The 27,204-nt window shown below is 47.0% G+C and overlaps 1 protein-coding gene across 2 annotated transcripts in view; it reads right to left on the bottom strand.

Moving 5' to 3' along the window:
* Positions 1 to 1,188: 1,188 nt before the first annotated feature.
* Positions 1,189 to 27,204, bottom strand: part of LOC103918302 (E3 ubiquitin-protein ligase RNF220) — a 48,994-nt gene continuing 22,978 nt past the window's right edge. For both annotated transcript variants that reach the window (XM_009325598.1, XM_009325599.1), the window contains exons 7-9: positions 12,292 to 12,400; positions 11,058 to 11,132; positions 1,189 to 1,376 (exon numbers count right to left, since the gene is read on the bottom strand). In XM_009325598.1, coding sequence (XP_009323873.1) covers positions 1,305 to 1,376; positions 11,058 to 11,132; positions 12,292 to 12,400 — 256 coding nt within the window. In that variant the 3' untranslated portion in view covers positions 1,189 to 1,304. The remainder of the gene's footprint in view (positions 1,377 to 11,057; positions 11,133 to 12,291; positions 12,401 to 27,204) is intronic.

Raw genomic sequence — 27,204 nt, 5'->3', positions numbered from 1 at the left:
CAGCCGGCCCCTCGAGCAGGGGCTCCCGGCCGGGGGAGAGGGCAGCGCTCTGGCAGGCTGCCTCCCTCCAGCTCCCCACCGTTTGCCCCTTCCCCAGCGAAGGGGGCTGAGGCAGATCCCCCCGCCCTGCCCGGTCCCTCGGTGAGGAGTTAAAAGCCGTGTCTTTCCGGGGATAACGACTCTATTATAAATAGCCCCATTAGCTACAACTAATGACAAAAATCCACCTCCTCTACTCCCCATAAGTTCTGTAAGTTATGGGCAATGCTACAGCCATTACTAAAAGCTGTTAACTTCATATCTGAATGAGGAAATATACACCACAGAACATTAAACCATTTATATTATATATATGTATATATATACTTTTTTTAAACTAATGACTTTAATGCCAAAACTTTGCTGAACCAAGAAAAATATGGGTTTAATGTTCTCTGCTCATTTTTTTTTTCTTCTTTAAAAAAAATACAACCCAAAAAAAAGAAAGGGAAACTTATTAGTATGTAATGTTTGAGTCTATCCCATTTATACACAACATTGTAAACATATATAATCTATATTACATGTGCTTCATTTCTGCCTGGGTGTGTTTTTTTTTCTTTAAACCTTTTTTTATCACTAGAACACCACAAAAAACCAAAACAGAACCAAACCAAAAACCAAACCAAAACAAATAAAAACAAAACAAAAAACTGAACAAAGAACACAAGTTACAGGTTATTTAACATCTTTCTGTCAAGGGTCCCTTCCCCAGTCTCCTGGGGGCAGAGTGGTCAACAACACAGTCCAAAGGAGGGCTCACGAGCCATCCGCGATGCAAAGCCAGCGCCAGGGAACGGGTGGATGGGGAATACTGGTTTTAAAAAAGGGGGCTTCACAACAAAGGGTTTGGTTTTGCCCGCTGCAGATGCTGAAGGAGGTCTCAACACGCGGGACCTGGGAGCCGATGCTCCCCACTGCTCCTGTATCCTCGAGTCCATGTCTGGAGTCTCTGTTTTTTTTTTTTTTTTAAATTTTAAAACGTCTTTTTTTTGTTGCTGTCGTTCTTCTCCCCCTTGGTGTGATGAGCTGAGCCGAGCAGCTGGGTCCCGCTCTCCCGCTGGGTCCTTCATAAGTAGATGCGCCGAAGGTCTCCAGGAGACGTGATGGTGTTACACTGGGGACAGAGCTTCTTGGCACTGGAGTCTCTTTTTTTTTTTTTTTTTTAAATTTTAAAACGTCTTTTTTTTGTTGCTGTCGTTCTTCTCCCCCTTGGTGTGATGAGCTGAGCCGAGCAGCTGGGTCCCGCTCTCCCGCTGGGTCCTTCATAAGTAGATGCGCCGAAGGTCTCCAGGAGACGTGATGGTGTTACACTGGGGACAGAGCTTCTTGGCACCCTGCAACCGGCAGACGAGATGAACAGTGTGAGAGGGTGAAGGAGGACAACCTGCATGACTGCTCTCGGCCTGGGATCGCAGGGCCAGCACAGGAGCAGGGGGAGCAAGGCCACCCCCCTTCCCCTCCAGACAGGGCTGTGCCCTCCCAACAGCGGGCACAAGCTGTGAGAAGGGGGAGCCCCAACGCCTTCCTTGCCTGCCCTGCAAGATCCTCGCCCACTCCAGTCCCTGGCATGAGGTGGCTGGGCAGGCAGGAGCTCTGTAGGAGCCTGAAACCCAGAGCCAGGACACGTCACCAAACTCAGCAGCTCCGGGGAGAGGAGTGTCTGCAGACAGATTGGCCTGAGCCCCCCGTCCCACTGCACTGTTGTCACTAGCTGCCAGGCAGATCTGCTCCCTCCTGCTTCCCTTGCTCACCTGCAGCCCCTGATGAGCCAGTTCAGGTCACCGAGCAGGCAGAGGACCAACCCAGCCAGAACAAGCGCAATTTTCAGCTGGTTCATGGTGGGGTTGGAGCATCCCTTTCAGGGCAGCATGCTGGGGGACTGCCTCGGCCATCCTGCGAAAGCCCCAGAGCTGCTGGCGTGAAGGAAACCCCCGTCCTGTCCTCCCCCAGCTTGCAGAGATGCTGCGGTGATGAGTCTGTTCTGCCAAGGTGACCTGAAACCGGTAAACTGTGAACTGGGGAGAGGTAATGGGCGGCCGACACGAACACTACATGAAATAAAACAAGGGCTGATGTGCCATCTGTCACCGAGCCTGACAGCAAGAGGGTGTTAATAAGCCTCAGAATCGGGGTCAACCTAAGCCGGTCATCATTAGATTGGCAGATGTGACAGACAGTTGATGGGAAAAATGACAAAAAGATGGCTCTGCTGCGAGGCAGCCTCCCATCTACAGCAGCAGCAGTGCAGGAAATTGGGATGCCCTGGCTTTCAACACCGACCGCAGCCTCAACACAACCTCTCGCTGCACAGAACTGAGCACAGGCTCTGTCCGAGCACCCCGAGTTTTGCTCACTGCTGTCAGACAGGCCCTTCCAGCAGCTAACGCCCAGCGCTCGCCATGACAAGCGAGCTGACAGGGATGCAACATGCCATGAGAGCCTGCCGGCTTACACAGGGCTTGCTGGCAGAACTGAAGCCGTTCGGTTCAGCGATGCTGCTGCTCTCCCTTAGCAGGGCTTGTTTCAGTACCTGCAGCAGTGAGCGCGGCAGCTTGCAAGAGGTGGACTGAGTAGCAGGGCAGGACCGTGACCTGCCACACTGCTTTGGTACTGCTACCTGCTTTTGGGGACATCCCTAGCAGAGGAGCTGGCACTGCTGCTTACAAAAGGCAAGCGTCCTTAGAAAAGGTCCTTTCTGCTCTGGGACAACACCTGCAGAGAGAGGGACAGGGGCTTTCTCCCCTGGAAGCTCCCCGGACTAAGAGGAATCTGGAGGAGAGAGTCCCAGGTACAGAAAATTTACACAGCTGCAAGTAATTCACAGGGATGTCACTCCAAAGAGGTGCAAGTCATGTTTGCTCTGTGGTCTTGAGTACTACCGAAACGTCCCCACAGACCAGCCTTGAACCAGCCCCCTCCCTGCTCCCAGTGCACATTATTCCTGGCAGACATGGACTTTGCACGTTTGCTGTTCTCTGAGCTTCGGACTTCTGAGTAATTAGGTTCCCATTTCATACCCCTTGCTGCTAGCGGCTGAGCCGCTGCCCCGATGCACGTAGGAACCATGGGCACCTGCATCTGAGATCTAAAACAGCCACACACAAAGTCCAGTCCAACTAGAGATGAATGAAGCACATAATGGACACCCAAGACACTTTGGACATCACTTTCAGGGTGAGTGACAGACTGGCAGTGGGACAGACCACTGGTGGTCTGCATGGTGCATCTGGTTCTGGTGCTGATGCCTGTGGGCACATCCTTCTAGCAGCCCAGGACCTATCTTATCCCACTCTAACTACTGTACCTGTTTAGATTTTCAGCTTTTTGGGGCAGGGACCATCTCACTCTGCCTGTGCAATGCATCAGGCAGCCCCATGCACCGGTCTTCACGGAGTGGACTTGGCATGCTGGATTCTGGGAAGCGCAAGCACAAACCACAACTGGAAGGAAAGGCTTAAAACCCTGACGAAATCAAAGACTGACTGCACTGGACTTTAACAGAGCCTGTTTATATAACACGCCTCTTCGCTTGTGCTCAAGACCAGAGCTCTGGGTCTCCAGCATCAGAAAAGGGCAAGCTCTAACCCTGCGTGTCCCAGTCAAAACTTCCTGCAGCAGCTACAACAGGTAGGAGAGAAAAATCTAAACATCTGCCCCTTCTGCCACCTTTAAAGCTGTTGTGGGCCGGGCTACACAGCAGCACTGCCAAGGAGGGGCTCACTAATCTGGATGCAAATGCCACAAAACAGCCTGTTTCAGTGGAGTCCCCGCTCAGGCCTGCATCGCCATGCAGCTCCTCGGTCCTCAGAGGCTCCTGTTGCATCTGGTTGGCCTCTTGGCATCGTCTTTGTAGCTGCAGGGTCCCAGGGGAAGTGGCAGGGAGGTGCCGAGGAATTAATTCACAGCGTGTTGTCAAAGGGGCAGCAGTTGGCAGCTGCCTGTTCGAGCTTTCCTGTGTGCCCCAACAAGTGGAAGTAAGTGTGCACGGGGACTGTAAGGCATTCCAGATGTGATTGCTGCACACATCTGTGTCCATCCTCTCCTTCCCAAGACAGGCAGAGCTTATTGGCAAGAGCAAAGCATCCAACCAAGTAGCTGGAGCTTCTGCCTCTCTGGACAACACGCCAGGGAGAGGTCACCTTCTTCAGGACCAGTTCCCTGATCCATCAAATGCCTCAGCCTGCCTTCAGTCTGGGGCAAAGGATGATGGAAAGTGGTTGCTGCCACTTAAAACCATGCCCCCCTATTCCTCAGTGCTCCTGTGCAAAGCCGAAGAGCACTTTAGCAGTTATTTTCCTTTAGCTCTGCTGAAGTTGGAGATGTTTGGCTGTAGGTGGTAGGGAGGAGCACTGAACCCCCTTGAGTTCATTTTTGCTAAAAGCAAATCTCAGCTGCTGCCATCTCGCTGTCTCGCATCTCATGCTCCGTTCTGGGATTTGGAGGTGGACTGAGACAGCTGCAGGCAGATGTGTGTGACCCATAGCGAGGGCAACCTTGCTAACACAGGCTAGACAGCTCAATGTGGGTAATTTCGGAAGGACAGATTCCTGAAAATCCACCCTGCCCAGGTCTTTCCAAAGGCTGAGCAGGTGCTTGCTGTAAGCACAAGTCCTCTGCACTCAGCCCACAGGATGGCAGAACAAGCCTGATCAAACCGACGGCAGCTTTGCTCCTCTCTTCCGTGGCAAAGCAAGGTCAGGTATGCAATTCCTTCACACTACAGGGAAAGGGAAGGTGGGTGGATTTATCCTGCCAGACCCCAGGATCTCTGTCCCGGAGATCTGCTTTCTGCACCACATGCTGATGGCTTTAGGGGGATCCACTCTCCCCACCTAAGGCTGAGAGCTGCACGTGGGCAGCCAGGGCCAAGTTTTTGACCACGCCAGAAGGCAGAACCCAACCACATGTAGCTTGACCCATTTTCTGCAAAAGCTACACGATCGTAGATTGATTTAGGGCAGTGGTGGATGTTGTTTCACCTGCACGTGGGACGGGCAGCTCATCTTGAGCTCTGAAGCCCGGGTACATTGGAGGGAACAACGGCATCCTAGAGAGCTTCAGCAGTCTGGCCTGAATGCTGCGCAGGCTGACTGCACATGGCACGCCGGGCCCAGGTCTCTGGGTCTCCCTAGTACTTATGCTCGGTATTAAACAGTTCAAGCAAAAATAATGACTTTGGACCCTTGGGGAAGCCTTTTTCTTATTTCTTTTTAAAATAAAACTGTCATCCTCTGCACACATAAGCATGTGTGTTAAATTCAGAACTAAGTCCTGATTTTTTCTTTCTAGATTGAAATTGCTCAGAACCTTGTTCCTTACATCTGACTTTTCGGTGTAGGTGTACAACATTTATTGGCACTAGCATTTAAGCTCTCCTCTCTTGTAGAGAGGCACATAAGCTTGTACACACACACACGCTGGCACAGGCACAATGAAAAAGCATTTGCTCCCCCACTGCTCACCTGCCAGCTGGGGTTACTAAACTTTTCCCTTGAAATAAAAATGCTGTGAAATAATAAGTCCCACCTGTCGGCCATTTCTTTCTTTCTTTTTTTTCCAGGTCCTCCTGCTCCTTTCATCATAGCTTCATGGAAAAGCCTTGATGTGTTATAGCTGCGTGTGCTAGAGTAAAGGCCACCTCAGCTTTTCCATTATAAACCCCAGTTTTGAGGGGTTTATAAAACTCTGCTGCAAGAAGTTTGCTCCAGGGCTGTTACAAAGCAAAGAAAAGGGGCTGGAACCAGGATGGAGTTTATTTTTTCTCCTCCTTTCTTAATTAAAATTTGGCAAGTGATTGATCCACAATACAGGCTAATCACTTGGGGTAGTAGTTTGAAAAATACATTAACGAGAGCTGAGATGTTGAGAAGTCGTTAGGGCTCACATGGAGCCAGGAAGGATTGGAGTATTTTGTCTTAAAGTTGCCTCTTAAAAAAAAAAGGCATGACGTCTGCTATAAATTGGCTAAAGCAAGAAAACTCAAAAGGAAGGATTTAGGCACTTCCTGCTGTCCTGTGGGTCTAAAAATGGGCAATTTCCAAGCAGAATATGCTACCAGGCACAGAGAATAGAGACACATGCACAGAGCAACTTCGCCTACACACTGCCACTGTCAAACCTGGGCTCAAAGCTCGCCTATTTTATAGGAAGGAAAACCAAGGCAGAGAGATTAACAGAAGGGACCCAAAGCAAGAGCCAGCTTCTGCCAGAAGAGGAATTGAACTCCAAGATCCAATTCTCAACCAAGGCGACAGCCCCCTCTCCCCACGCCTGCACATGAAGTGGCAGCTTCTCCTCTGCAAATGCTAATTCCCAGAGAAGCAGCCGTTCACCACCGCCGATGTCAGGTATTGTGGTTAAAGCAATCAGGAGAGCAACCTTTTTCACAGAGCCTCCTCAAAGGGTGGAGCTCACCCCCACAGGCTGTTGGAGGCCAAAACTGAAATATGTTAATAAATAACCGGGCAACCTCATGGCAGATAGGAACATCATGAAGGATCAAGCGCAGCATCCTCCATGCAGCTGCTGACTCAGGAGGTCCCTGTGTTGCTGGAAGCACTAGGGAAATCACCCAGAAGGATTGCTCTGTATCTGCGCTGTTTCTTACAAAAATACTCCAGCCCGCATGGGATATACCGTATTATAGCCTAGAAAAAGTGACAAGGCTAAGAACGTAGTAGTGTAACCTACCAAAGATATAAATGTGTCAACTGCAGAGCATACATATCTATCGATGGATCCCCTGGAAGCATATTCTGTGATGAAGAAGGCTTTTTAGAAGTAATTTTTTCCTGCTCTTGCAGTTGTCATTTTGAAATAAGCCCAAGACAGGCAAGTACAAGCCTGGGGTCAGCAAACACACATAGGAAATGCTGGATCTGGCTGTGCAGGCGATGGGGGAAACTCAGCAAACCGCACCTGCTCAAATAAACCTGCCCTCTTTCAGCCCCTGCACGCCTGCACCCACCAACAGCTCCACCACCGGCAAACAACAGCCTGACTTAGCTTTTAACTCCATTTACTTCGTAAGGAAGGATACCAGGGTTCGGGAGATCACAGAACCACAGCTCAGAGGGACATCACGAACTCCCCGACCCATTCCCCCAGCAAGATCTCCTCAACCTGAATTACTGCTGATGGACATGCATCAAACCTGTTCTCACAAACCTCCAAGGATGGAGGTTCCAAACCTCCCCAGCAAAGCACTGCAGCAGAGTGCCAACCTTTATTGTCAGAGCACACTTCCCAGGAGAAGGAAAATACGAATCTCATCCACTAGTAGCTGTAGGGTCCATCTTGGTTAATGGGGAAAGATAGAGAAGGGGCAGACAAACCCCTTCCAGAGGGATATTCATCCCCCATCTCCCAGTGACTCAGGGCTGCAGTCCAACAACCAGTTGAGGATGGACACCTGCCGCGAGGACGGCTGACTTTCAGGGAAATGAACCCCACCTCCTGCTGCCCAGGCTAAGCCTCCCTCCTGCAACACCGTTTCCCCTCCTGTCTTTGAAGAACCTGCACCTGTTTTCAGGGGTTTCCAAAAGGGATCACAGGGAAGTCACTCCAGGCTAGCGTCCCAGTTTCTGCATAACTTGAAGATATCAACTAGCTCCCTGTATGCAGGATGGCTGAATGAAAAATGTCACTGTGTTGAGTGCCCCAGACAACCAGCAAGCAGGGAGTAGCAAGCTCATTGGTGTGGTTTGACACAGCAATGCAAAACCAGCAGACAACCCCAGCTGACAAAACAGCTAATACGATTTCCTGGGAAACCAGGCACAATCACGTGGCATCAAGCAACACGTTCTTGTACCCCTCTCCCTGTCTCCATTCCTGTTGTGCCTACAACCACAGAGCTGCCCACAGCGTACGCAGCATACAGCACCACTTTAGCCTGTGGTCTGCCACAGCCCTAACGCAGACTGGTTCTGCTCACAGAGCAAGTGGAAGGACAGAAAATCATTCACTCATCATGTCCTGACGCTGAGTGAAGGGATGGTTCCTCCCTTTCTCCATGGCCACCCTGAGGAGGACCGTCTAACCAAGCAGCTTCTATTGGCACTGAGGCGCTGGCTAACTCAGCAAGCACCACGATCTTGGTTCTCTTAAGCCATCTTCAGGGTCCCTTTCTGTGACCCCAGCCTTTCCTTCATGTTAATCCAACACAGCAACAGGAGACAGAGGTGGAGTCTGCTCTGGTGGATGTTTCATCCCCAGAACTTGGAGCCGGTTTGATGCATTGAGCTCTAGTATAACGGTACCTAAGCTAGAGAGCCCAGCAGCCATTTGTAGAGTTGGTGGTTAAAAACGTCTCCCCCTCTCCCTTAGTTACAGAACAGTTATAATTTGGAATTGGACATCAAGAGCCAAAAGTCCAAAAATTGTATTTTCAGAAAGCCTAAGCGTTTTAAAGATCCAATCTTCATCAGCGCCCTAGACACCATGGAAGTCAGAGGACACTAGAGACGCTCAGATCATTGTATCGTCGTATCTTAGAAAATGTTTAAACCTTAAACCTTTTAAAAACCACTTCACCTCCTCTGGTCCATAGACAGATGTAAGCACCAAATTTCACCCCGTCTTCAATACCCGGCAGAGGTTTAGAAGTGCTCCCAGGCACTCTGAGCCTTCAGTTCCAAGGCCTTGTTCAATACATGGTCCTCCCTCTCTCTCTCACAAACACGCTCACACTCTAATTTAATATTAGATCTTGGCTGGGCATATAAACCACAGGCGCACAGGAGAAAGGGGACTTTTCACCAGCAGGGATGGCAGATCTCCAGAATGTTCAAAAGGGGCCGGAAGCCCGACACAACCTGCCCGCCCCAACTCCTATTAACTCCAACAAATTGTTTATTGCACAACAGAAGAAAAATGTTGCCCCTCTCCCCCAGCCAAGTCTTTCCATGTGTGCTGCACGCGTAGGCTCCCTCCTCCTGCCCCTGCTGGGGAGCCAGCTTTATACCCAGGGAAAGGTAACAGCAGCGATTATTACACACACTATCCCACAGCTCCTCGCTTGTTAAAAAAAACAAGAGTCTCTTTTGTGCCCGAAATAAAAGGAGATACCTTAATTAGAACAATGCAGGTTGGTGAGCATTAAACACTGAGCCCAGCTGCTGTATGCCATTAAATTCATAAAAAAGGAGGGGGGAAGGAGGGCAGTCTTAACGAGATTACACACATTGACTTTGATCAAGACACAAAAGCACCAAGGCGTTCCAGGGTTTTTATTGCTGTCTTCGGGCTACATTTTAATGGTTACATTAGAAACATGCGAACACAGGCTGGGAGATTTTTTTGAGACGGGAGAGGGAGTGCAAGCATGCCTTGTGAAAAGGCCTGGTTTAATAAATTGGGGGCTGCAGGGAGAGGCTAGGGCTGGGGAACACATGAGTAGCCACTTATTAATTGCTTCCCCTATGCAAGTGCCAAGTCCTAATACGATGCCTTGCTGGACTATTCCCATCCCGCCTGCTTGGTCAGCAGAAGAGCCATGTGCGGACAGCACACAGCCAGCGTGATCCTCACCTTCCTCACGGATATCTAGAGGGGAGATGGCTCCCCCTCTGCAAGGGTAAATGCTAACCCCTGAGCACCTGGAGTGGGACTCCCCAGTCCTTATGAGCAGCCGTGACCGCTGCACATGAAACAAAGGGGCCCGACTGAAGTTGAACTAAGTTGCTGCTGAGCCTAAGAACAGCCTGAAATCGGTGCTACAGATTTAGAAGATGACTTGAGGCTTCTGAGAAGAGGGGAGGACAAAGACTTCAGAGTAAAGAAAATGAAAAAGAAATTAGTGTTTTATCCTCCGCTTGTCACACCGCTGGAGGACAACATTACTCTTCACTTAGCAAAGGTGGCAGAGCACACATTCATCCAAACATCTCACAGCTACGTACCCACATATGTGTCTTTTATAACATGCTGCTAAAATGTTTACAAAAGCTTGTATAATCTAAATAGTGACGGGGTGTAGCTGAAGCGCTATAAAATACAGCCCAAGGGATAGCCAAGTTATTGAGTTGCTATTAGTACTTCAAGCCCACAGGCACTTCACCGTCCTGGTAACTTTTCTTGGACAAGACTTTTAAAAGGCAGGATTTAAAGGAGCATGATCGGCTTAATCGTAATTCCAAGCGCACAACGTGCTCTATAAAGTAGATTTTGTAATGCCTTACAGGAACAGTTTTTAGGAGTGGCATTCCCTTACATTTTTTGCAACCCAACACCGTATCATCTTGCTGGCAAGAGAACTAGAAAGCACAACTGACTATTTTCCACTCCCCAACCTGAATAAAATGAAAGCTTGAAAATCAGCTGCACAGGGGAAATGAAAGGCTGATTATAAAGCCCACAGTTTTAACAAAGAAAAGGAAAACACTTTATTTAATAACACCTTGAATTTTAACCTGATGTCCTTTAATACATATATAAATTACTACTGCATTGGGTCACCTATTCAATGTTCAAGGTAGTCCCCAATCTTCCAAACAGAATGGCATATGCTTGAAAACTGCACAGTGCTATTTCAAATAATCTGAAAAATACAGATTCAAATTCATAAAAGCTCCCTTCCATATCATCTCTCCTGAAGATGATTCCCTTTGCTTCAGGGGAATATTAGGTTTCTCAGAAGCTACCCATTCCGCGAATCTCAGTGGATTTGGCCTCCACTCGCACAGCTTTACCTCTCTGCATGGATGCCCCACAGGAAATTACTGTAAGGCAAGGTTGTCCCCGCCACAGAGCTCTTACATGAGCAATGGCTGTCCCCACAGCAGCAGAGGAGCAAGCAAGGGGCAGGACTGCACTTTGGTCACGACGACTCAAATGAAAGTCACTCAAGTCAAAGCTAGAGTGGGGTGTTAAACAGCAAGGCTTGGGAAGTCTGCATGCACAGCGCTCACATTGTTTGAAATAAAGCAAAAAGCACTGAATGGTGATTTAAATAAAGTATCCCAGAAGAGAGGAAAAAGCCTATAACTCAACAAGAAAGTAACCAAGAGCCTCACCAGAGTCCGCAGCCAGCATTCTTCACAGTGCACATGCCAGCACTGAATCGAAGTCAGGGGCATTGTGTAGGAGTCCTGAGGAGAAGAAGCAAACAGGTTATTTCCACAGTAGGGATCTACTGATTCTTCACTCCCAAACCCATCACACCACCTTTCTTTGTGGGTAACATCGCCTTGTATGTTGTATTAAAAAAAAAAAAAAAAAAAAAAGCTCGTGTAATATGTAAGTTTGTATTTTTGTAATGTTTGCGTAGTAGAGGCAGAAAGTCTCCCGCAGTCCATTTTTCTGGCTTCCCAGAACTCCTGTTGGAAGCCCATAATCCACTCAAGTGGTGACCTGGCTCAGCAGTTATCGCAAGAGCATCTGAAGTTGCTGTAGCCACCTTCCATTATTCCCATCAGAAAGGTCACCAGATCATACAAAAACCAGTGACAGGGTAAGATTAACCCTTATCACAACTCTTAGCTCTGCAGGAACAGCTTAACTACATCCCAAGAATGCTGCTGCTATTTCAGCAGATGTGCCTTCTCTTGAGTATTTTCTATCATTGCTAATGAACCTCTGGAAATCAGCAGCAAGCTGTCATCCCTTCTGTGGGATGAGAGACGGGGACTGCACGCCCATACCTACAAGTCGTGAGCTGGGAGAGAGAGCACCATGAATCAAGCTGGAGTTGCAGAGGGAGCCCTTCACCAAGCAGAATTTTCTCCCGCTATCATCAGACTAAAAACCTAAGAGGATATGCAAAGCTTTGCAGGCTCAGACCATCAGAGGGAGCTGCTGCCCTTCTTTAAGAAGGCCACAGCATCACCACAGAGCAAGCAGGACATCGACAACTTTTAAATGCTCAGGCAACATTCCTGTTCCCAAACGATCCAGTGGGTCTCAGACCACAGATTCTGCTCTCTCCTATGTATGTAAATCTGCACAAGCAGAAAGAAGATGCTGGTATCGGGGAGTTTTCTACAGGAAGGCTGAAAGTATTCTGAAGTTGGGGCTTTCTTGCCCCGGATACAGATGGACAGCTACAAATACCAGTGGAACAATGTAATGCATAGAGAAATTTCAATTGCTAAAAAGACCTAGTAGCACCTTCATTTGGAAGGCTAATTGGTGTATAGGGACAAAGATGAGTTCCCCCACTCCACCCGAAAAAGGACAGAAACTTCTCCCCTCCTCGGCAAAGATACCAAGACATTTCTGATTCATTACCACAAGTGGAGTGCTACTCACCATGCAAATGAGACATTTATAGCGGTCCCCACGGGAAAGCTGCCTTTCTAACTCACGGACACGAGCCTTTAACGCTTCAAATGTTGTCACTGCAGAGTCTTCTGTAATTCTGCAAAAGATGATGGAGAGTGAGCATCACCGAGCACACAAGATTGTTAAAAGTTTTGTGGAAAAACGATCCCACAACAGGTACCACAGAGGAAATGGCGACATTTGAACTAATACATCTAACTTGGGGTGAAGAAGAATTCCTGAAAAGCCCAGTGTGAATTCTTTGAGGTGTCCTACTAAACACTTCCGAACACATCAGGACAGAACACAACGGGGCTGGGGTTGCCAACTTCATACAGAGCAAGTTTCCACAAGACACAGACATTTAAAGAACAGATTTTTTGTTTGTTTTTTGTTTTCTGCCTCTTTTCTTGTCTCCCTTAAGAGACTCCTCAGGACCAAATGCTATGGACAAAGTTCTGCATGTTGCTCTAAAGCTGGTGAGGTAACTTTCTGTGGGCAATAGGAGCTGCTCTTCTTAGAGAATGGAGGTTTTGCTGGCCGTCAACCTTGAAACACAAAATCAGCTCATTACACAGGATCAACACAATGCTTTTGTATTAAAGAAACTCCTAGCTTTTTGGGTTCTAATACTGAAAAAAAGGAGAAACCAAAAGCAATGGACACTGTGCCAACAAGGTGGCTATAAAAGCAGCTTTACAGTCTCTGCTTTCCCATTTCCTAGGGTCATTTTTGATGGGCAGCATTATCTTTTTTGTCACAGAGGTGCTGTGCTGAGGGCAGGCAAGTGTATTTTCATGGTTCTGCGAGGCTGGTGAAAAGAGCAACTTGCCAACCTAAAAGCAAGGGCAGACAGCAATGCTTAGCAAATGAGATGCAGGGAACATTATAGACAAGGATGTGTCACTCCAGCATGCTGCAAAATCCAATTTCTACACAGTGCAGATATAGGGAGGGGCCCTCAAGCATTCCCCAGAAAAGGTTTAGAGTATTGCATTGACATTAAGACTTTCACTCTTGCGAAAAAACAAAACAAACTAGCAATTTTCATGTACGTCAGTGAATTTCAGGCCTGTCCAAGCAGACTCCAGCTCAGAAGAACCCGAAGAGTACCTCGCCACCAAAAGCTGCATCAATCACAACATAACCCACAGTGGCACCTATGTGTTCTACCTTTTTAGAGGATGATTCATCAACAGGTGGCTAAAACATGGGTCTAGTGGAATTACTACAACCAATAAAGTGAGCTGCAATCTCAGCAATCCCGCTGCACGCACACACTCGCTCCTTTGTTCATTAGTCACTTGCCGCCGGCACGCAGGGAGGGATCTGAAGTATCTCCCACGAGGTGATTCTGCTGGCTTTTCCCAAGGCTCTGGAAACAGAGCTAGTCGAAAAAATCTTGAGTGATTTTTCTAATTATGACACTTCAGAAAAAACCTGAAGCTGCAGGAGTGCATATGGTTAAGTACCAGTGTTATAAAGCTCCTCCAGCTTCACTCCTACCTTTGTACAGATCAGACACTCTGCACGAGCTAACCGAGGAGAGACCTTCATCAGAAGGAGATTCATTGCAGATGACAGTTGCTAGGAAATGGTAACAATTTTAAAACTGCCAAAAAGGCAAAGAAATACACATCCCGTGATAGCCTAGTGGGTGAGGACTGCCTGGGGACAGAGACACCGTGGATTCAAGTCTTGGTATCAATAAATATTCTTTGGAGCAAAATTAAAGAGCTTCAGTAGGACTCAGCGCTCCCCGCTGTGAAACACCCACTTGCTCCTATTCACTGGTATAAATTATTATCATCTCCCAGTTTGGGTTCTCACCCTCAAGGAAGAATTGTTAGTGTTTTCAAAGAAAGTCTAGAAAGGTGTCAGTTTTGCCCAAGGAAGAAACAGAATTATTTATTTATAGCTTGAAGATTATTGTCGGATGACAAAATTGTTTCCCTTCCAGCCTGGCCCACCAACAAGCTGATGCTGGATGAAGACTGCAGTTGAATTTGACTTTCTGGAATCCATTTCTCCTTCCTGCATGCATAAGGGCACTGGAGTTTTCAAAGGCAGTGAGTGTGGCTCCTGCCCAAAGTGAGTGGCAAGCAGAACCTCAACCCTTGCTAAATTCTCCTATTACTATCCCTGGAGCTATCCGTCCTCCTCTGAAGGGCAGGCGACTCAGCAAGGAAAGGGAAAAGTGGAATCCTTGAGCAGATCCAAGCAAAGGCCAATTCATCCCCAGTCCCAGCCCAATAACAGTCAAAGCTTGAAAAGGAAAAATTTGCCTCTGCAACAACTAGAGGAGATAGAAAATGGCTTGTTTATAGAAGTCTAAATGGCTGACCCCCATCGGCCAATTTCGGAAAGTCTCTGAGATAATCGCACCTGTCCAGTAATAAACGAATGAATCAGAAAAGGAGGCTGAATAGAGGTATAAGCAATAATGCTCAGAGGCTGCCTGATACAATGGCCAATCAATAGGAGGGCTGTAGATCAGGGTGCTAGTTAGCTGGAAAATTACCGCACCGCTGCGTGCGTCACGCTGTAGGGATCCTGGACAATCAATGTGGGAGGTATTGATTTAGTTATTATCACTTCATACGCTCCAGACATTGTTAAATATACATTTATTAACAAGACTGGGGTGCATTGGTAAGAGAGGGAGCTTTAGCCACTGCAATATCTCCCAGCGCTGATCAAAGCTCAGCTGTGACAGACTTTAAACTCCATGTTCTCCCTGCCAAGCGTGCTCTCAGGACAAATCCTGACGCACAGCATAGTGTTGAAGACGCAGCTCCTATCTCACAAGAGAGAGATTTTGGCCACAAGTGAGTTTTTTGCACTTGAGATTTCAGGAAAGCCTCCTGGAGCAGCAGCAACCAGGGACGTGGCGGCCAAGGGTCAACCCAAAGTGAGCGATAATTGCATGGTTGCTTCCGAAAAGCCAGAGGAAATGAGGTCAAGGGAAATAGGGAGAACATTAGTAAATAAAGGAAACTGGAACTACCTCCAGGGATGGAATAAAGACAAGAGTCACTTCCCATGTGTCTGGCTCCCGTGGTGGCCAGCACACTTGGGACACATGCCATTCCATTTAGTGACATTTTACCGTCAACCTGCTGCTTGTATCCTAAAGATAAGCATCGCTTAGGAGCAACTCTTCCTGCAGCAGCAATCTTGGGAACTCCCTCAGGCTTCCCTCTTGCATGCACACCTCGTGTGCACTTGCCCAGACACAGCTGGGAGCAGCGTGTGCAGTATTTTTACATGGTAACGCCGGGGTGGAGCGAAGGTCAGAAAGCCAAGCTCCACGGATGGGGTAAGGCTATGTACAAGTTACGCTGCCAAGGGAGGCAGAGGGAATTACAGGGAAGGAGGAATTGGCTTCCACAGCCCTGCTCTCCCTGCTTTGCCTTGACCTCATGCTGGACGTGGGAGGACTCTTAACAACTTTATGCCTCAGCGCTCTGATTTTACGTGTTTGGATATCACGTCATTTATCAGCTTCCAGAGAGATCTGCTGAGCACAACTACTGCCAAGAGCAATGCCTCGAGCCCCAGCGCTGGTGCTTCTCCAACCACACAGGTGTGAGCAGCCTCGTTGATACCTGCATTGGCCTCCCTGGCTGAGAACGTATCAAGAGGGCACATCCACGCTCTACTCACTGTGGACCTACATCACCACAAACAGGGGAGCCTGAGCAAGAACGTTTATACAAGAACAAGAACATGAAGGGAAGGCTCCTCGCGGAGGAAGCTGGACTTTGTGGATAACTCTTCAACAACTTGGCAGTCACATTTGAGGATGCTGGGTACCAGGGAGCAAGTCTGTGAGACCTGGCAGACAGCATGTGATAGTTTTCAGTCTTTGTGCCCAATGCATGTTTTTCTACTGTTCATAGCATTTTCCCCTCAGCACTAAAAATAAGAACCAACTTTCTTCCTTTGAGCAAATCCTTGCTTTGTTCAGGTAAAAGGCCAGCAGAAGGACATAAAAATACCATGTAAAAGGAAAAAGGACCTATCTGTAGCTTTGAGCTGTTACTCAGCAATCACCTCCTGGGAAATCTCCCCTGGGAATCGGCTGCCCCCCCACCCCCACCCCTTGCAAAAAAACTTTAACCCAAACGCTGGTTATTTGTCAAACATTAGCATGCATGTGATCTTTGTTTCTCCAAATTAAATCGAGCAATTCCTACCCGCTGTCCCAGTGGGCAATCACAAGCAATTCCGTTAATTAAATTATCTCTGATTCTGCAGCTCTGGAATCTCTCAACTGACTAAGTCTGTGCTTTATCATCAACAAAATACTGGACCAAAAAGGAAACAAAAAAATGCTGATGTCAATGTGATTGGCTTCAGTTAACCCTTCCCAGCTGGATATTAAGGGCTGCTCAAGAAACTGTTAGACTGGAACGGGCCCAAGAGCAAGAGCCTTGTGCCAGAGATACCAGTAGCAGCTGTTCACTTGTGTTTCCTTTCCATTGTACAGAAAAAAAATACATCACTACATCCAGCCTATTTGAAAGCCACAGAAAGATGCAAACTATTAGCTGCTGAAGAGGAAGAAAAACACCTCAAAGATCAGTTCAACCCCTGCGAATACCCATTCCTCCCCTTACCCAAATCTCACTTGATGTACCCTGCTGTTGAGGAGTCTTCATAAAACATTCCCCTTTGGTTTATTTCAGCTGGATATAAATTTTCCTTTCTTCATAAATGGCCACACTGTACACAGCATTCCATAAATTTTTACAATTCCACTGTTTGTATGTACCTTGTAAAAAACGCTTAACACTGATTAAATGCACCACCAATAAAATTTCACGGGCTACTTTTGACACTTGATATTCTGACCTTCCTCTCTCTTCCTCATACATTTATTTTTGGTTTTGTATGCCTGTAAACACAGAGCGGCAGAGGGGAAAATGTACAGTACCACTGACAAACCCGAGAGTGATGTCTTTATTTTTAAACAAAGCCTTTATCTTCCCTCGTCCGAGGTGGAGAACCTGATCCCAGCAGAACATACATGCCATTTCTCTGCACCAGGGGCAGAGGTCAGGTCGCTAGCAGCTTACATATCATAAATATTAGAAACAGACTGGTCGATGCTTTGAAGGCAGAGCCAAGCTAAAGTAAGATTCCAGGAGCAGAGAAATTGCTCCTGGCCATATCCAACCACGGCCGCAGATGACAATTAACATAACCACTACTACGCTGCAGAAGAGAAAGCCTACTGCAGTCCTCGCTTTGTGGGGCACAAATCTTAAAGACTTGATAAAATGATCCAAAAAATGCCCCCAACGTCAGTGCACAATCATTTAATTGCAAGCCTTCTCTCATAGCCAATTTATGTTTGGGTGAGGGGGCAACTTCTTCAGAGTGGAGACCGTGTTTTATTAGCCTGTAACGTGCTGCGCATAGCTGCTGTGACACCGGTAACACTGCGAAGTGGCAGAGCACAATGACGCTGTCTTGGCTCTCACTCATACGTTGTCTTCAACACAACTCCCTTGCTATCAGAGTTTCAAACACTAACTAAAAACAACCCTAAGTTTTCTGGGATAAGAACTGCTTCTATTTTCAAGTTGGTGAGAGAATCTGCTCCCTCTTTCAACGTAGCAAGCATCACCTGCAGCAAGTGCTAGAGCGAATAATACGGGGAGTTTATTTTGGCAGATGTGGGTGAGCACTACTGAAGTCCGTGCGAGATATACAGACACAAAGGCCTTTTGCCCTTACTGGAGTGCAAGAACGTAACATAAAGCTGGGAAAAAAAAAAGTTTGCTACTAACAAGCAAAACACTTAAGTTGACAAATGGGTTTTTAAAAGAAAAGTCACAAGTGGCTTTAAAGGGAAACGGAAACAGCTCAAGCATTGTCAGTATGTTAGGTCTCTGAAAGAACTCCAGCGTGAGGCACTGGTGGCAGATTGACTGCGAATCACCCCAGAACATGCAGGCTACCGGATTGGCATGATGCACTGAGATTTTATTTTACTAGATGAGCTGGCTATGGCAGAAGGGGCCAGATCCCTAGCAGCAGAAAACTGCCCAGCAAAACTGTTTGCAGTAGAGCCGTGTCAAAACACACCAAGTGAAGTTTAGACCCTCGGTCTGTGAGAATGCCAGTGCTAAAAGCAAATCTTCTGGCAAGACATCAATGTTTTAGGAGCTGGCTTCCCTTTTATTTAGCTAAAAATCTCATTTATTTGGTTTATTTGTTTTTAGACTAACCTCCTTTAAAAAGGCTGACTTATAATCCTGTAAAACATTGTCACATGTATTGAGGAAATTGGCAAGGATGCTAATTTATTGTCCTCTAGGAAAAAAAAAAGCCCTCTTTCCTTGATTAATGTATGTTTTTGTATTGTAAGATATTAAAGAATGTTGCTTCACCTGTAATTATAGAGAATAGTTTATTTTGGCAAAGTGCCCTGGCTTCTGGTTGCCAAGTTATGAATAATGCAATGTTCCCCATTCTAATTTCCGTGTTCTAAGTTGTGAATTTGGAGCGGGGTGCATGCAAGGGCACACACACACACGAGCCGAGGCGCTCTCAGTCACGAGCGCCTCTATTTTATACTTGCTTGCACAACTTGCTAATACTGGCATCTGCTTGCCAAATTCAGAGTTTGCTTCTGACTAATTTCATCTTGATGCAAACCAAAAATGTTGTCTCTTTTTTTCCCCACAGAGGAATTATTTCTCTTACACTTGCATGCACCATCGCAATACCACTGAGGGGAGCTTACCTCTGCAAGAAGGCATTTTAAGCCGCATTTAGTAGGGACTTGGGTAAAGATTCCCCAAAGAATTTAATGACAGAAGAATTCATTATGCTTTCATATCTCCTCCGCCTCTATAACACAGAACCCAACAATGTCTTTACAGAAGCGGGAAGTAAATTCAGGCGCTGGCTCTTTCTCTCTCTCTTTTTTTTGGCCCGCGTTTCACTGGGACACATGTGCCCAGCCCCAATCAAAACAGAGACAGATGGCACCGCTGATCATTCAGAATGGAAGGAGCCTCGGAGTCAGCATGTTTAGATGCATTTGTAGGGCTACGCAGTATCCGCTGGCCACTGGGACTGATTTAAAAAGGCGGCTAGTGAATGTCTGAGCTTGCGCCAAAATTTTAAATGTGCCATTTGAGCAATTATGGTTCGACATGAAAGCTGGGAGAAAGAATGCATGGGTCATTCTGATCTCGATTTAGAGACTATGTCCCCTGTTCCAAAGAGAAAATAAATGCAATCCCATTGCTTTACTGGAGCAGCTTTGGCGATAAAGTAAAAAGCCATGCTACAGAAGAGTATTTTGCTGCAGCAAGGTTTTGTTGAGGCAGCACAGGCTGAGTTAGAAAATGATTCTCTAAACAAATTTCCTAAAGAGAAATAATTGCACATTTAATGTGTTAATATCTCAGTTCACTTTTCAAATGTATCCTTCATCCTGGTGACCCTAATTGTATTCCTAACAGATCCGTGGAGGTGCATCATAGTCTCTATCTTAATACAAGCCAGGGCCACAAAAGGCAGACAGCGGAAATGGCAAATGCAGCTCCTCTCCCTCCTGAGGCACACGGGTTAGAGGTTCCAGCCTACTGAAACTTGCCTCCATCCGCAAGTAAACATGTTTGGATTATGACCAAGCTCCACGTATAGCTAGGCAGGTATATTTTTCTACTGGAAGACTTATGGCAGCTGTAACCCATCATCTTACTGTGGCCTAGAGGTGGTCTGGGATTATTGGTAGCTTTGGCTGGACGATCAGGGCACAAAATCATAAAATATCCCTGAAGTGAAAGAGGAATAGCATATTCCTAGGGCTGAAAGGTGTTCAGAAGGTTGGACATGCAGCCGAGTCTTGTGGCCAGCCTCTGTGCACAATGAAATGCCTTCTACTCCCATGGCCTGCATCCAAACGGCCGAAATAAACAGGAAATATCTATGTTACTACAGCAGCACTTGGATTCATCTGCAGCCTTTTAAGGGCTTTACTGTGGAGGTGATATGCTTTCCAGAACTTCCATTCATGACCGCTGATTGGAGGTACACAAGGGCAGCGCGGTAACACATCCTCCAGACAGCAACTGCTGCTGCTGCCCTAGAACTTTCACACTGTTGCCATTTCCTTCACGGGGGGGGGAAAAAAAGGATCAGAATCAACATCATTTAAGGTAATCATGCCTTCAAAAAGAAACATGAGGCTATTAAAGGAGGCCACGGCACATTAGTATCACATAACCAACGGTGGTCCCAGAGCTGGAAGAGGAAACCAGCAATGCAGAGGAAGGACAGGTCATGAGCTGGCTATCTGAGGGAAAGGCAGGAACTCTCACGCAACTGAGTGGGAAACAGCGGCTTTTTTGGGGATGGAAACCATCAAAAAGGAAGAAAGGAGAAGTGAATGGAGAAATAGGATGAAGTGTCCACAGTGGTGGGGAGCGAGTAAGGTTAAGGCAAGCATTGACACTGAAGTGAGGGCAAAAAATCAACACAGCTATTAAACTACGTTAGTTACATTACTTGCTATTACACCGCTTCTGTAAAGGCAGTGCTGGGTTCTGTGTTACACAGGCGGAGGAGATACGAAAGCACAATGAATTCTTCCATCATTAAATTCTTTGGGAAATCTTTACCAAGCTCCAACCAAATGTGGCTTAAAACTCCTCCTTGCAGCAGTAAGCTCCCCTCAGCGGTATTGCAACTGTGCACGCAAGTGTAAGAGAAATAATTACAGACTCTACAGTTGTCCCAGACATGGTTTAGTGAGAAGTAATACAAACTGAGGTTTTTTTTGGTACTACTTCATATTTATACTTACTAACTATAGTCTAAGAAATGCATAAACTACCAAGAGCCATAATTACAATCATCCTGTTGTCATACAGCAGCTGGCACAGCACAAACACTTACTGAGTCCTGCCACAATAGTCAGTAAGTGCCAAAGAAAGCAGTAGCCCTATTAACGCCAGCACGCAGACAGCCTGTGCAGCCAGGGCTACCCTTCAACAGATGCACGAGAGCGACAGCAAACTGGCAGCCGATGGGGCACAACATGATCCCTTTTCTGCTCTTCAAAGGAACATTTCCATCCAAACAGGGAACGCAGCCTACGTAAAAAATAATTGTTACTTTTCTCTTGAGAGCATCTGGGCACCATATAAACATTTCCTAAAAAAAAATTAAAAAATCACTCCCTGCCTCTTAATTCTTGCAGCGTAGGTAAGGGATGTGAATAAACAGTCACATCCTCAAAATATTTTCAGAAGGAACACAGCAGGATCTACAATGCTCCATCAGAGACATTGTTAAACAGAACAGGCTAATTTTAGGTACGCGTCCTCTCTCTGACAAGCTGCTCACACATTTAAGGGCAGAATTTGTCTGCTAGAAGGCAGCTGTTTGTGTTTTATAAGCTAAAGTTTCTCTTACCTGTGGAATAACTCCAATATTTCACAGGGAATCATCATCCATCTAACTGAAGTACCCTCTAACGGACCATCAGCCTCATATCCCCTTTGAAATAGCACAGCTGAGCACTTGCTGGGCCACGATTTATTTTTTACCTTCTAAGACATCTTGCTAACTCTATAGCTCAATAGTGACAGTCGAATTTCACACTGCGATAGCCCCCCATCGATTTTTCACTCCCAGGAAGCAACTCCACAAATTAAAGTTAACAGCATTTCTGAAACTAAAAAAAAAAAAAAAAGAAAAGAAAAAAAGAAAAGAAGGGGCAGGCGAAGAGACATGAAGGGCAAGATGCCTAAACCACACCCCCAACACAGGAATAAAACTCCTTCCTGGGGTTTTCACCAGTTATGGGACAGGGATGCCACTGCCCCCAAAGCTGGCAGACACCTTGGGTTTGCAGACGCTTCAGCTCTAAAACATCACAGGTTCAACAGACGGAAGAGTCCCTCCCTATATGAAGATATCAAATATGTATCTATAGAAAACTGCCTCACGGCATGAGAATTAGACCAAACCTCTGGACACGGCTGCGCTGAACAGAGATACCACCTTCCCCCCAGGTCTGAGCTCGTACCGTCAGCCTGCCTTGCTGAGCGTCGTTAACCGCTAGCCTATGATGAACCACGACACTGATACAATTTCAGTGGGTGCAGTGGTAATAACGTTTGAGACCGTCATCATTGGCACATGCAACTTCTACTGAACAGTTAAAGAGGGAGCAGAATAAAGAAACACAGCCCAGGACTCTGCTCTCCACCACCGCAGCCTAGAGGATGAAGTAATGCCAAGGTCTCACTTCATAAAGAAATGGAGCATCCACCTATGCAGCCTTCCAGCACTGAACACCTGTATACATTACAAGCGCATATTACATACTACTGAATTACTGACAGGAAGGACTAAAAGCTAATAAAGACAAAAATCTGGACACAAGCAGCACAGCCCAGCAGCGCTTTCTCAGCCTGGCTTTGACAATCCCAGGCTTCAGTTCAGCTGCCTGGATCCTGTCTCAAGTTTACCTGGGCTGATCTAGGACTGGACCCACCAGCAGCACCATGGTCTCTCTTAGCAGAGCACAAAGGGTTAGTTTGTTTATGACTCAGGTTAATTTTTTAATTCTGTCTTTGCTATATGACGTTCTTGTCTCCCACCAAAGCCTAATAATGGTGTGACACTATGGAGAAGGGCTGGGGAGCACTTATCCTCTGGTGTGAATTCACGACAGCTCCTCCTTCCCTCTGACACACCAGCTTAAGCGTGGCTCCTTCCCTTTCAGGCCTCTGCTAATCCTCTGCCTTCACACTCACTCTGCTCCCATCTCAACCCATCTGCCAGGAGCAGGGTCCCTGTGACAGACGCTCCTACCTCCCCGACTGCTCTCACACGCTTGACTCTTTGCACAAGGACCCCAACCTAAACTTCGTTTAATTTTAACTGATGCTCCTTCCTGCGCTGCCGCGCCAGAGCCCCTCTGGAGCTGACGCTTTCAGAACAGCTGGACTGGAAAGAGGTGAGGTGAGGGGGAAGGGAAGGAAAGAGGAGACAGGAAAAATAAAACAAATACAATTGCTTTTTGTCTCTAAACCCCTCTTTTTAACCCAACGAGCGTCTCATCCAATGAAGCATGATGAGCATGAAGTGTTATATAAAGAAGATAATTATAAAGGGATTTAATGCTTGGCAGGCTCGTATCGCAAGGTTTATAGCGGAGGTAGCATACTCACCTAAACAGCCTTGTGTCCGGGTTTGCTATTATGCGGGCAGCACGGCTGGGGCCAAGGAAAAAAAAATTTTTTTTAAAAAAAAAAAAAAAAAAAAAAAAAAGAGCACAGCCCCCTTCCCACCGAGGATGGCAGCTCCAGTCCCACCTCCTTCCACTTCTGTCCCATCCCTGATTAATGATGTTGTCTGCCTGATTTATGACCCACCTCAACAGATTAGAGTTTCCCTCTTCAACCTCCCCCTCCCTTTCCCCCCCCCCCCAGAAGGCACAGCCACACTCCGCTGGAAATATTAGAGAATTATTAAATAAACATTCATACGTCATGTCTCTTCCCATACTGAGCTCATCGTAGTCAACGCTCAGCGGCCGGGTCCTGTTTGCTTTGGGGCTGACACCAAACAGCTGGAGTGATTCATGGAGAGGCTGGCTACAATGGTCTGTGCCATATATCATGCTCGCAGCGCTCCCTGCCCCGGCGGAGATAAACTGATCAACCACAACGGGCTGGAATGAATTTATGACAACACAAAATTGAGGAAAACAAATGGGAGGTGACCCAGTGGGCCACTAACCCAGACTCTCTCGCTGGCCTGCAATCTAGTCTGGTGGCAGAAAGCAAAATTGAACATTGGCACTCTGAATTAAGATGCTGGCTTTTAACCCCGGGGAACCTTGGTTTCAAAATGGCACCAGACCCTCGCAGGCGGCATCTCAGGAGGGAGAAGGGAGGAAGACTTTTTGCGGGGAAGGTGCTTTTTGCAGCTCTCCGTGCACGATAGTGCTTCAGCTGAGAGTATGACATTGGCAGGAGTCGGGGAGGATGCCTAGGCAATTAGGGACCGGCTGCTCTCTCCAAGCAAAGCTGCACCTTGAGTAGAGGTAAAAGAGCATCACGCCGGCTGAGCTCTGCCCGTCTGCTGAAGACCCCAGCCACCGCAAAGGCTGGGGTGAGCCTTCAGCACGCCAGGGTGTCTCCCAGACACCTCACGTTGGCGAGATTAGAAATGCTCAGCAGGGCTGAGACACCCTGTAGCACTAAGAAGGAGAGGTGGGACCAGCACCACGTCTCTTATTACCTGTGGCTGCCATCTGAAGTTCAACACAACGCAGATGAGGTCAATGGTGAGAAACCTGCCCGAGCTATCGACGACCTGGCACGGCTGGGAAGGAAAGGTGGGACCAGTACCACCTCTCATTACCTGTGGCTGCCATCTGAAGTTCAACACAACACAGATGAGGTCAACCTGCCCAAGCTATTGATGAGCTGGCATGGTACAAGGAGCGGGGCAACAAACACAGACTTGCCCTAAACCCCATCTGGTCATTCTACATGCAAAAGACTTCCACAAAAACCTGAGTTTAGATTCAATCAACTTGCTCAAGCAAAGTGCTTCAGCTGCGTGCCAAGAGGAGGACAGCCTGCTGTACTGTATTAACAGATTAAAAAACAAACAAACCAACCCACACCACTCTCCTTGCCTAGACTTATTTTTGGGAGAGGGGAGGGGGAAGGAACGTCTTTCTTATGAGAGAAGGATCAATACACGGATCGCTGCTAACTCTATTAGCTGGTGCTCTAAACAGAGAGCACGGCTGACACAGGTGGTAAGCCATGTGCTTCTGGACACTTTTAAAAATGCTAATCAGATGCTACACAGGGTTTAACATGCCAATCAATAGCACTCAGATTTAAAGGCAAAAATTAAAGTTACAAACAATGGAGTAAAGTGATGCTGCCAAAAACTTCCTGTAAGCGCCACCCAAAACAAGAAAAATGAAACCAATTTAGCTCCAGATTAAGAAACAGGAACTAGAGATGAATCAATTTAGCCTGTTGGGCTGGGTCGCCATATATCATGGCTCAGCAGTGGAGTGGGAAGCAGCCAGACAGTGTGAAACCCTTCCCCCTCCTTTTCTGTAGGCTTCTAGCTCTGATCCCTGTTATCAATTAATTTAACAGAACCCCTCTACACAGACAAGCACACAGAGCATTCAGACTCCTTAAATGGCAGGACAGAAACTATTTATCATGCACAAATCTCAAAGGAAAGAAGGAGGGGATGAGTGGGGGAGAAAGCAGCTAGGAATTCTCCACCTGAAACACCATCTTGTCTTCTGAACCTCGGTGAAATAAAGCGCCTTAAATAAAAAGCTCTCCCTGCTACTTTCAAAAAATCAACATTATTGGAAAGACTCAGCAAGACACTTAAGGCTTTTCTTGTAATTTCTATTGGCTTTTGCTGACTTTTCGCACCTTTTGCAGAACTGAAGCTTTAGCGGGGCAAGGTTATTGCAGAGCAAGGTGTGGGTGCATACATGTGCATGCACACACACACACACACGCTCCCCACACTTCACAGCAGCGTTAGCATGAGTGTTGTTTGGAAAAGATTCTGGGATCCTTCAAAAGGTGCTAGCTAAAGCCTCTTTGATCAGATTATTAAAGCTTTGTCAATTTTATCACTTGAGCTCAAGTGTTCTGGAAAATGTCAAATCCTTTCAGCTCCTGCAGTTTAAAGATTTTCAATAGGAGCGGATCTGGGAGGGTGGAGGGCTGCTGGGCTGACAGGCAGGAGGCCCAAAAGGAAGCCAAGCAGCGGCTGAGACAGAGGCTGACAGATTAGGCCAGCAGGGATGAGTCCTAGCCACCAAGACAGCACGCAACGGTTGGCTCACTCTAAGGACAAAGCTGCTTCTGCACTGACCTGTGAGCTCCCAAACTCGGTGCTCCTTGGCCAAAATCTGCTCACCGAGAAGCATCGAACAGCAGACAGCCCACGTTTGGTACATGCTAATAAAAAGCCTTGTAAAAAGGAAAGTGCCGAGACAGCAAAGCAGTGTTAAGTTTCCTCTGCAGCAGGGAGTTTCCCCAGTTAACCCCTAACTGTGAACATACACTTTGTCAGGCTGCCTGAACTGTCAGAGATCCCAAAACATGCCAGGGACACAACCTCTCAAGTCAGGAACAGGGGCAGGAGGAGAACAAACTAGATTAAAAAAAAAAAACTTTTTTAGCTTAACGCTACTACCAGACTTTTTCCCATCCCACATTATCAATGGACCTCATCCCCAAAATGTAAATGCCATCTGTTTAAAATCCACAATTACTTCATTGCTTCCACCTCATTCAAGCTGTTTTGTCTCTCACTTGATCTTGGGGCAACATTTTACGTCTGGCAATAATCAACTTAAAACACTGCCCCATCCCAATTAATGCAGTCCATGGCAGCAGTGAAGGGCCTGTAGTTCTAGGCTTGGATTGGCAAATCTGCCTGAGCAGTAAGTCACCCTAGCAGCGTGTGGAAGGATGCTGAGGATAGAGGTTGTTACTCAGTGTTACACAGTGCAGATAAAACCATTTGTTTTTACCTGGGACTTAGGCTGCAGGATATCCAGGGAGCAAAAATGGACAGGAAAGGAGATGGCCAGGAGACCCTGCACTATTGTATATTCAAACACTGGGACTTAAACTCCTGAATCAACTGGAAGGGCTGCAGGTAAAAAACTCAGGAACTGATACATTATTTCTGTTAGCAACCATACAAAGGTAAAATCTGGATCTTAAGGGAAAAAGAAATTCTCTCAGTGAGGCTTCTGCCAAGTTATGCGGCTGCTGGAGTTCCCTTTTGCTGGGGAGATGGAGGGTGGAACACACAGGTACCGTGGAGAAAACAGAATAGACCATGTGAAGGACT

This window comes from Pygoscelis adeliae, unplaced genomic scaffold, assembly GCF_000699105.1.
Source record: "Pygoscelis adeliae isolate BGI_AS28 unplaced genomic scaffold, ASM69910v1 Scaffold546, whole genome shotgun sequence".
NCBI lineage: Eukaryota > Metazoa > Chordata > Aves > Sphenisciformes > Spheniscidae > Pygoscelis > Pygoscelis adeliae.
Note: the sequence above shows the minus strand (reverse complement) of the source record. Positions and strands in the feature narration are given on the sequence as shown.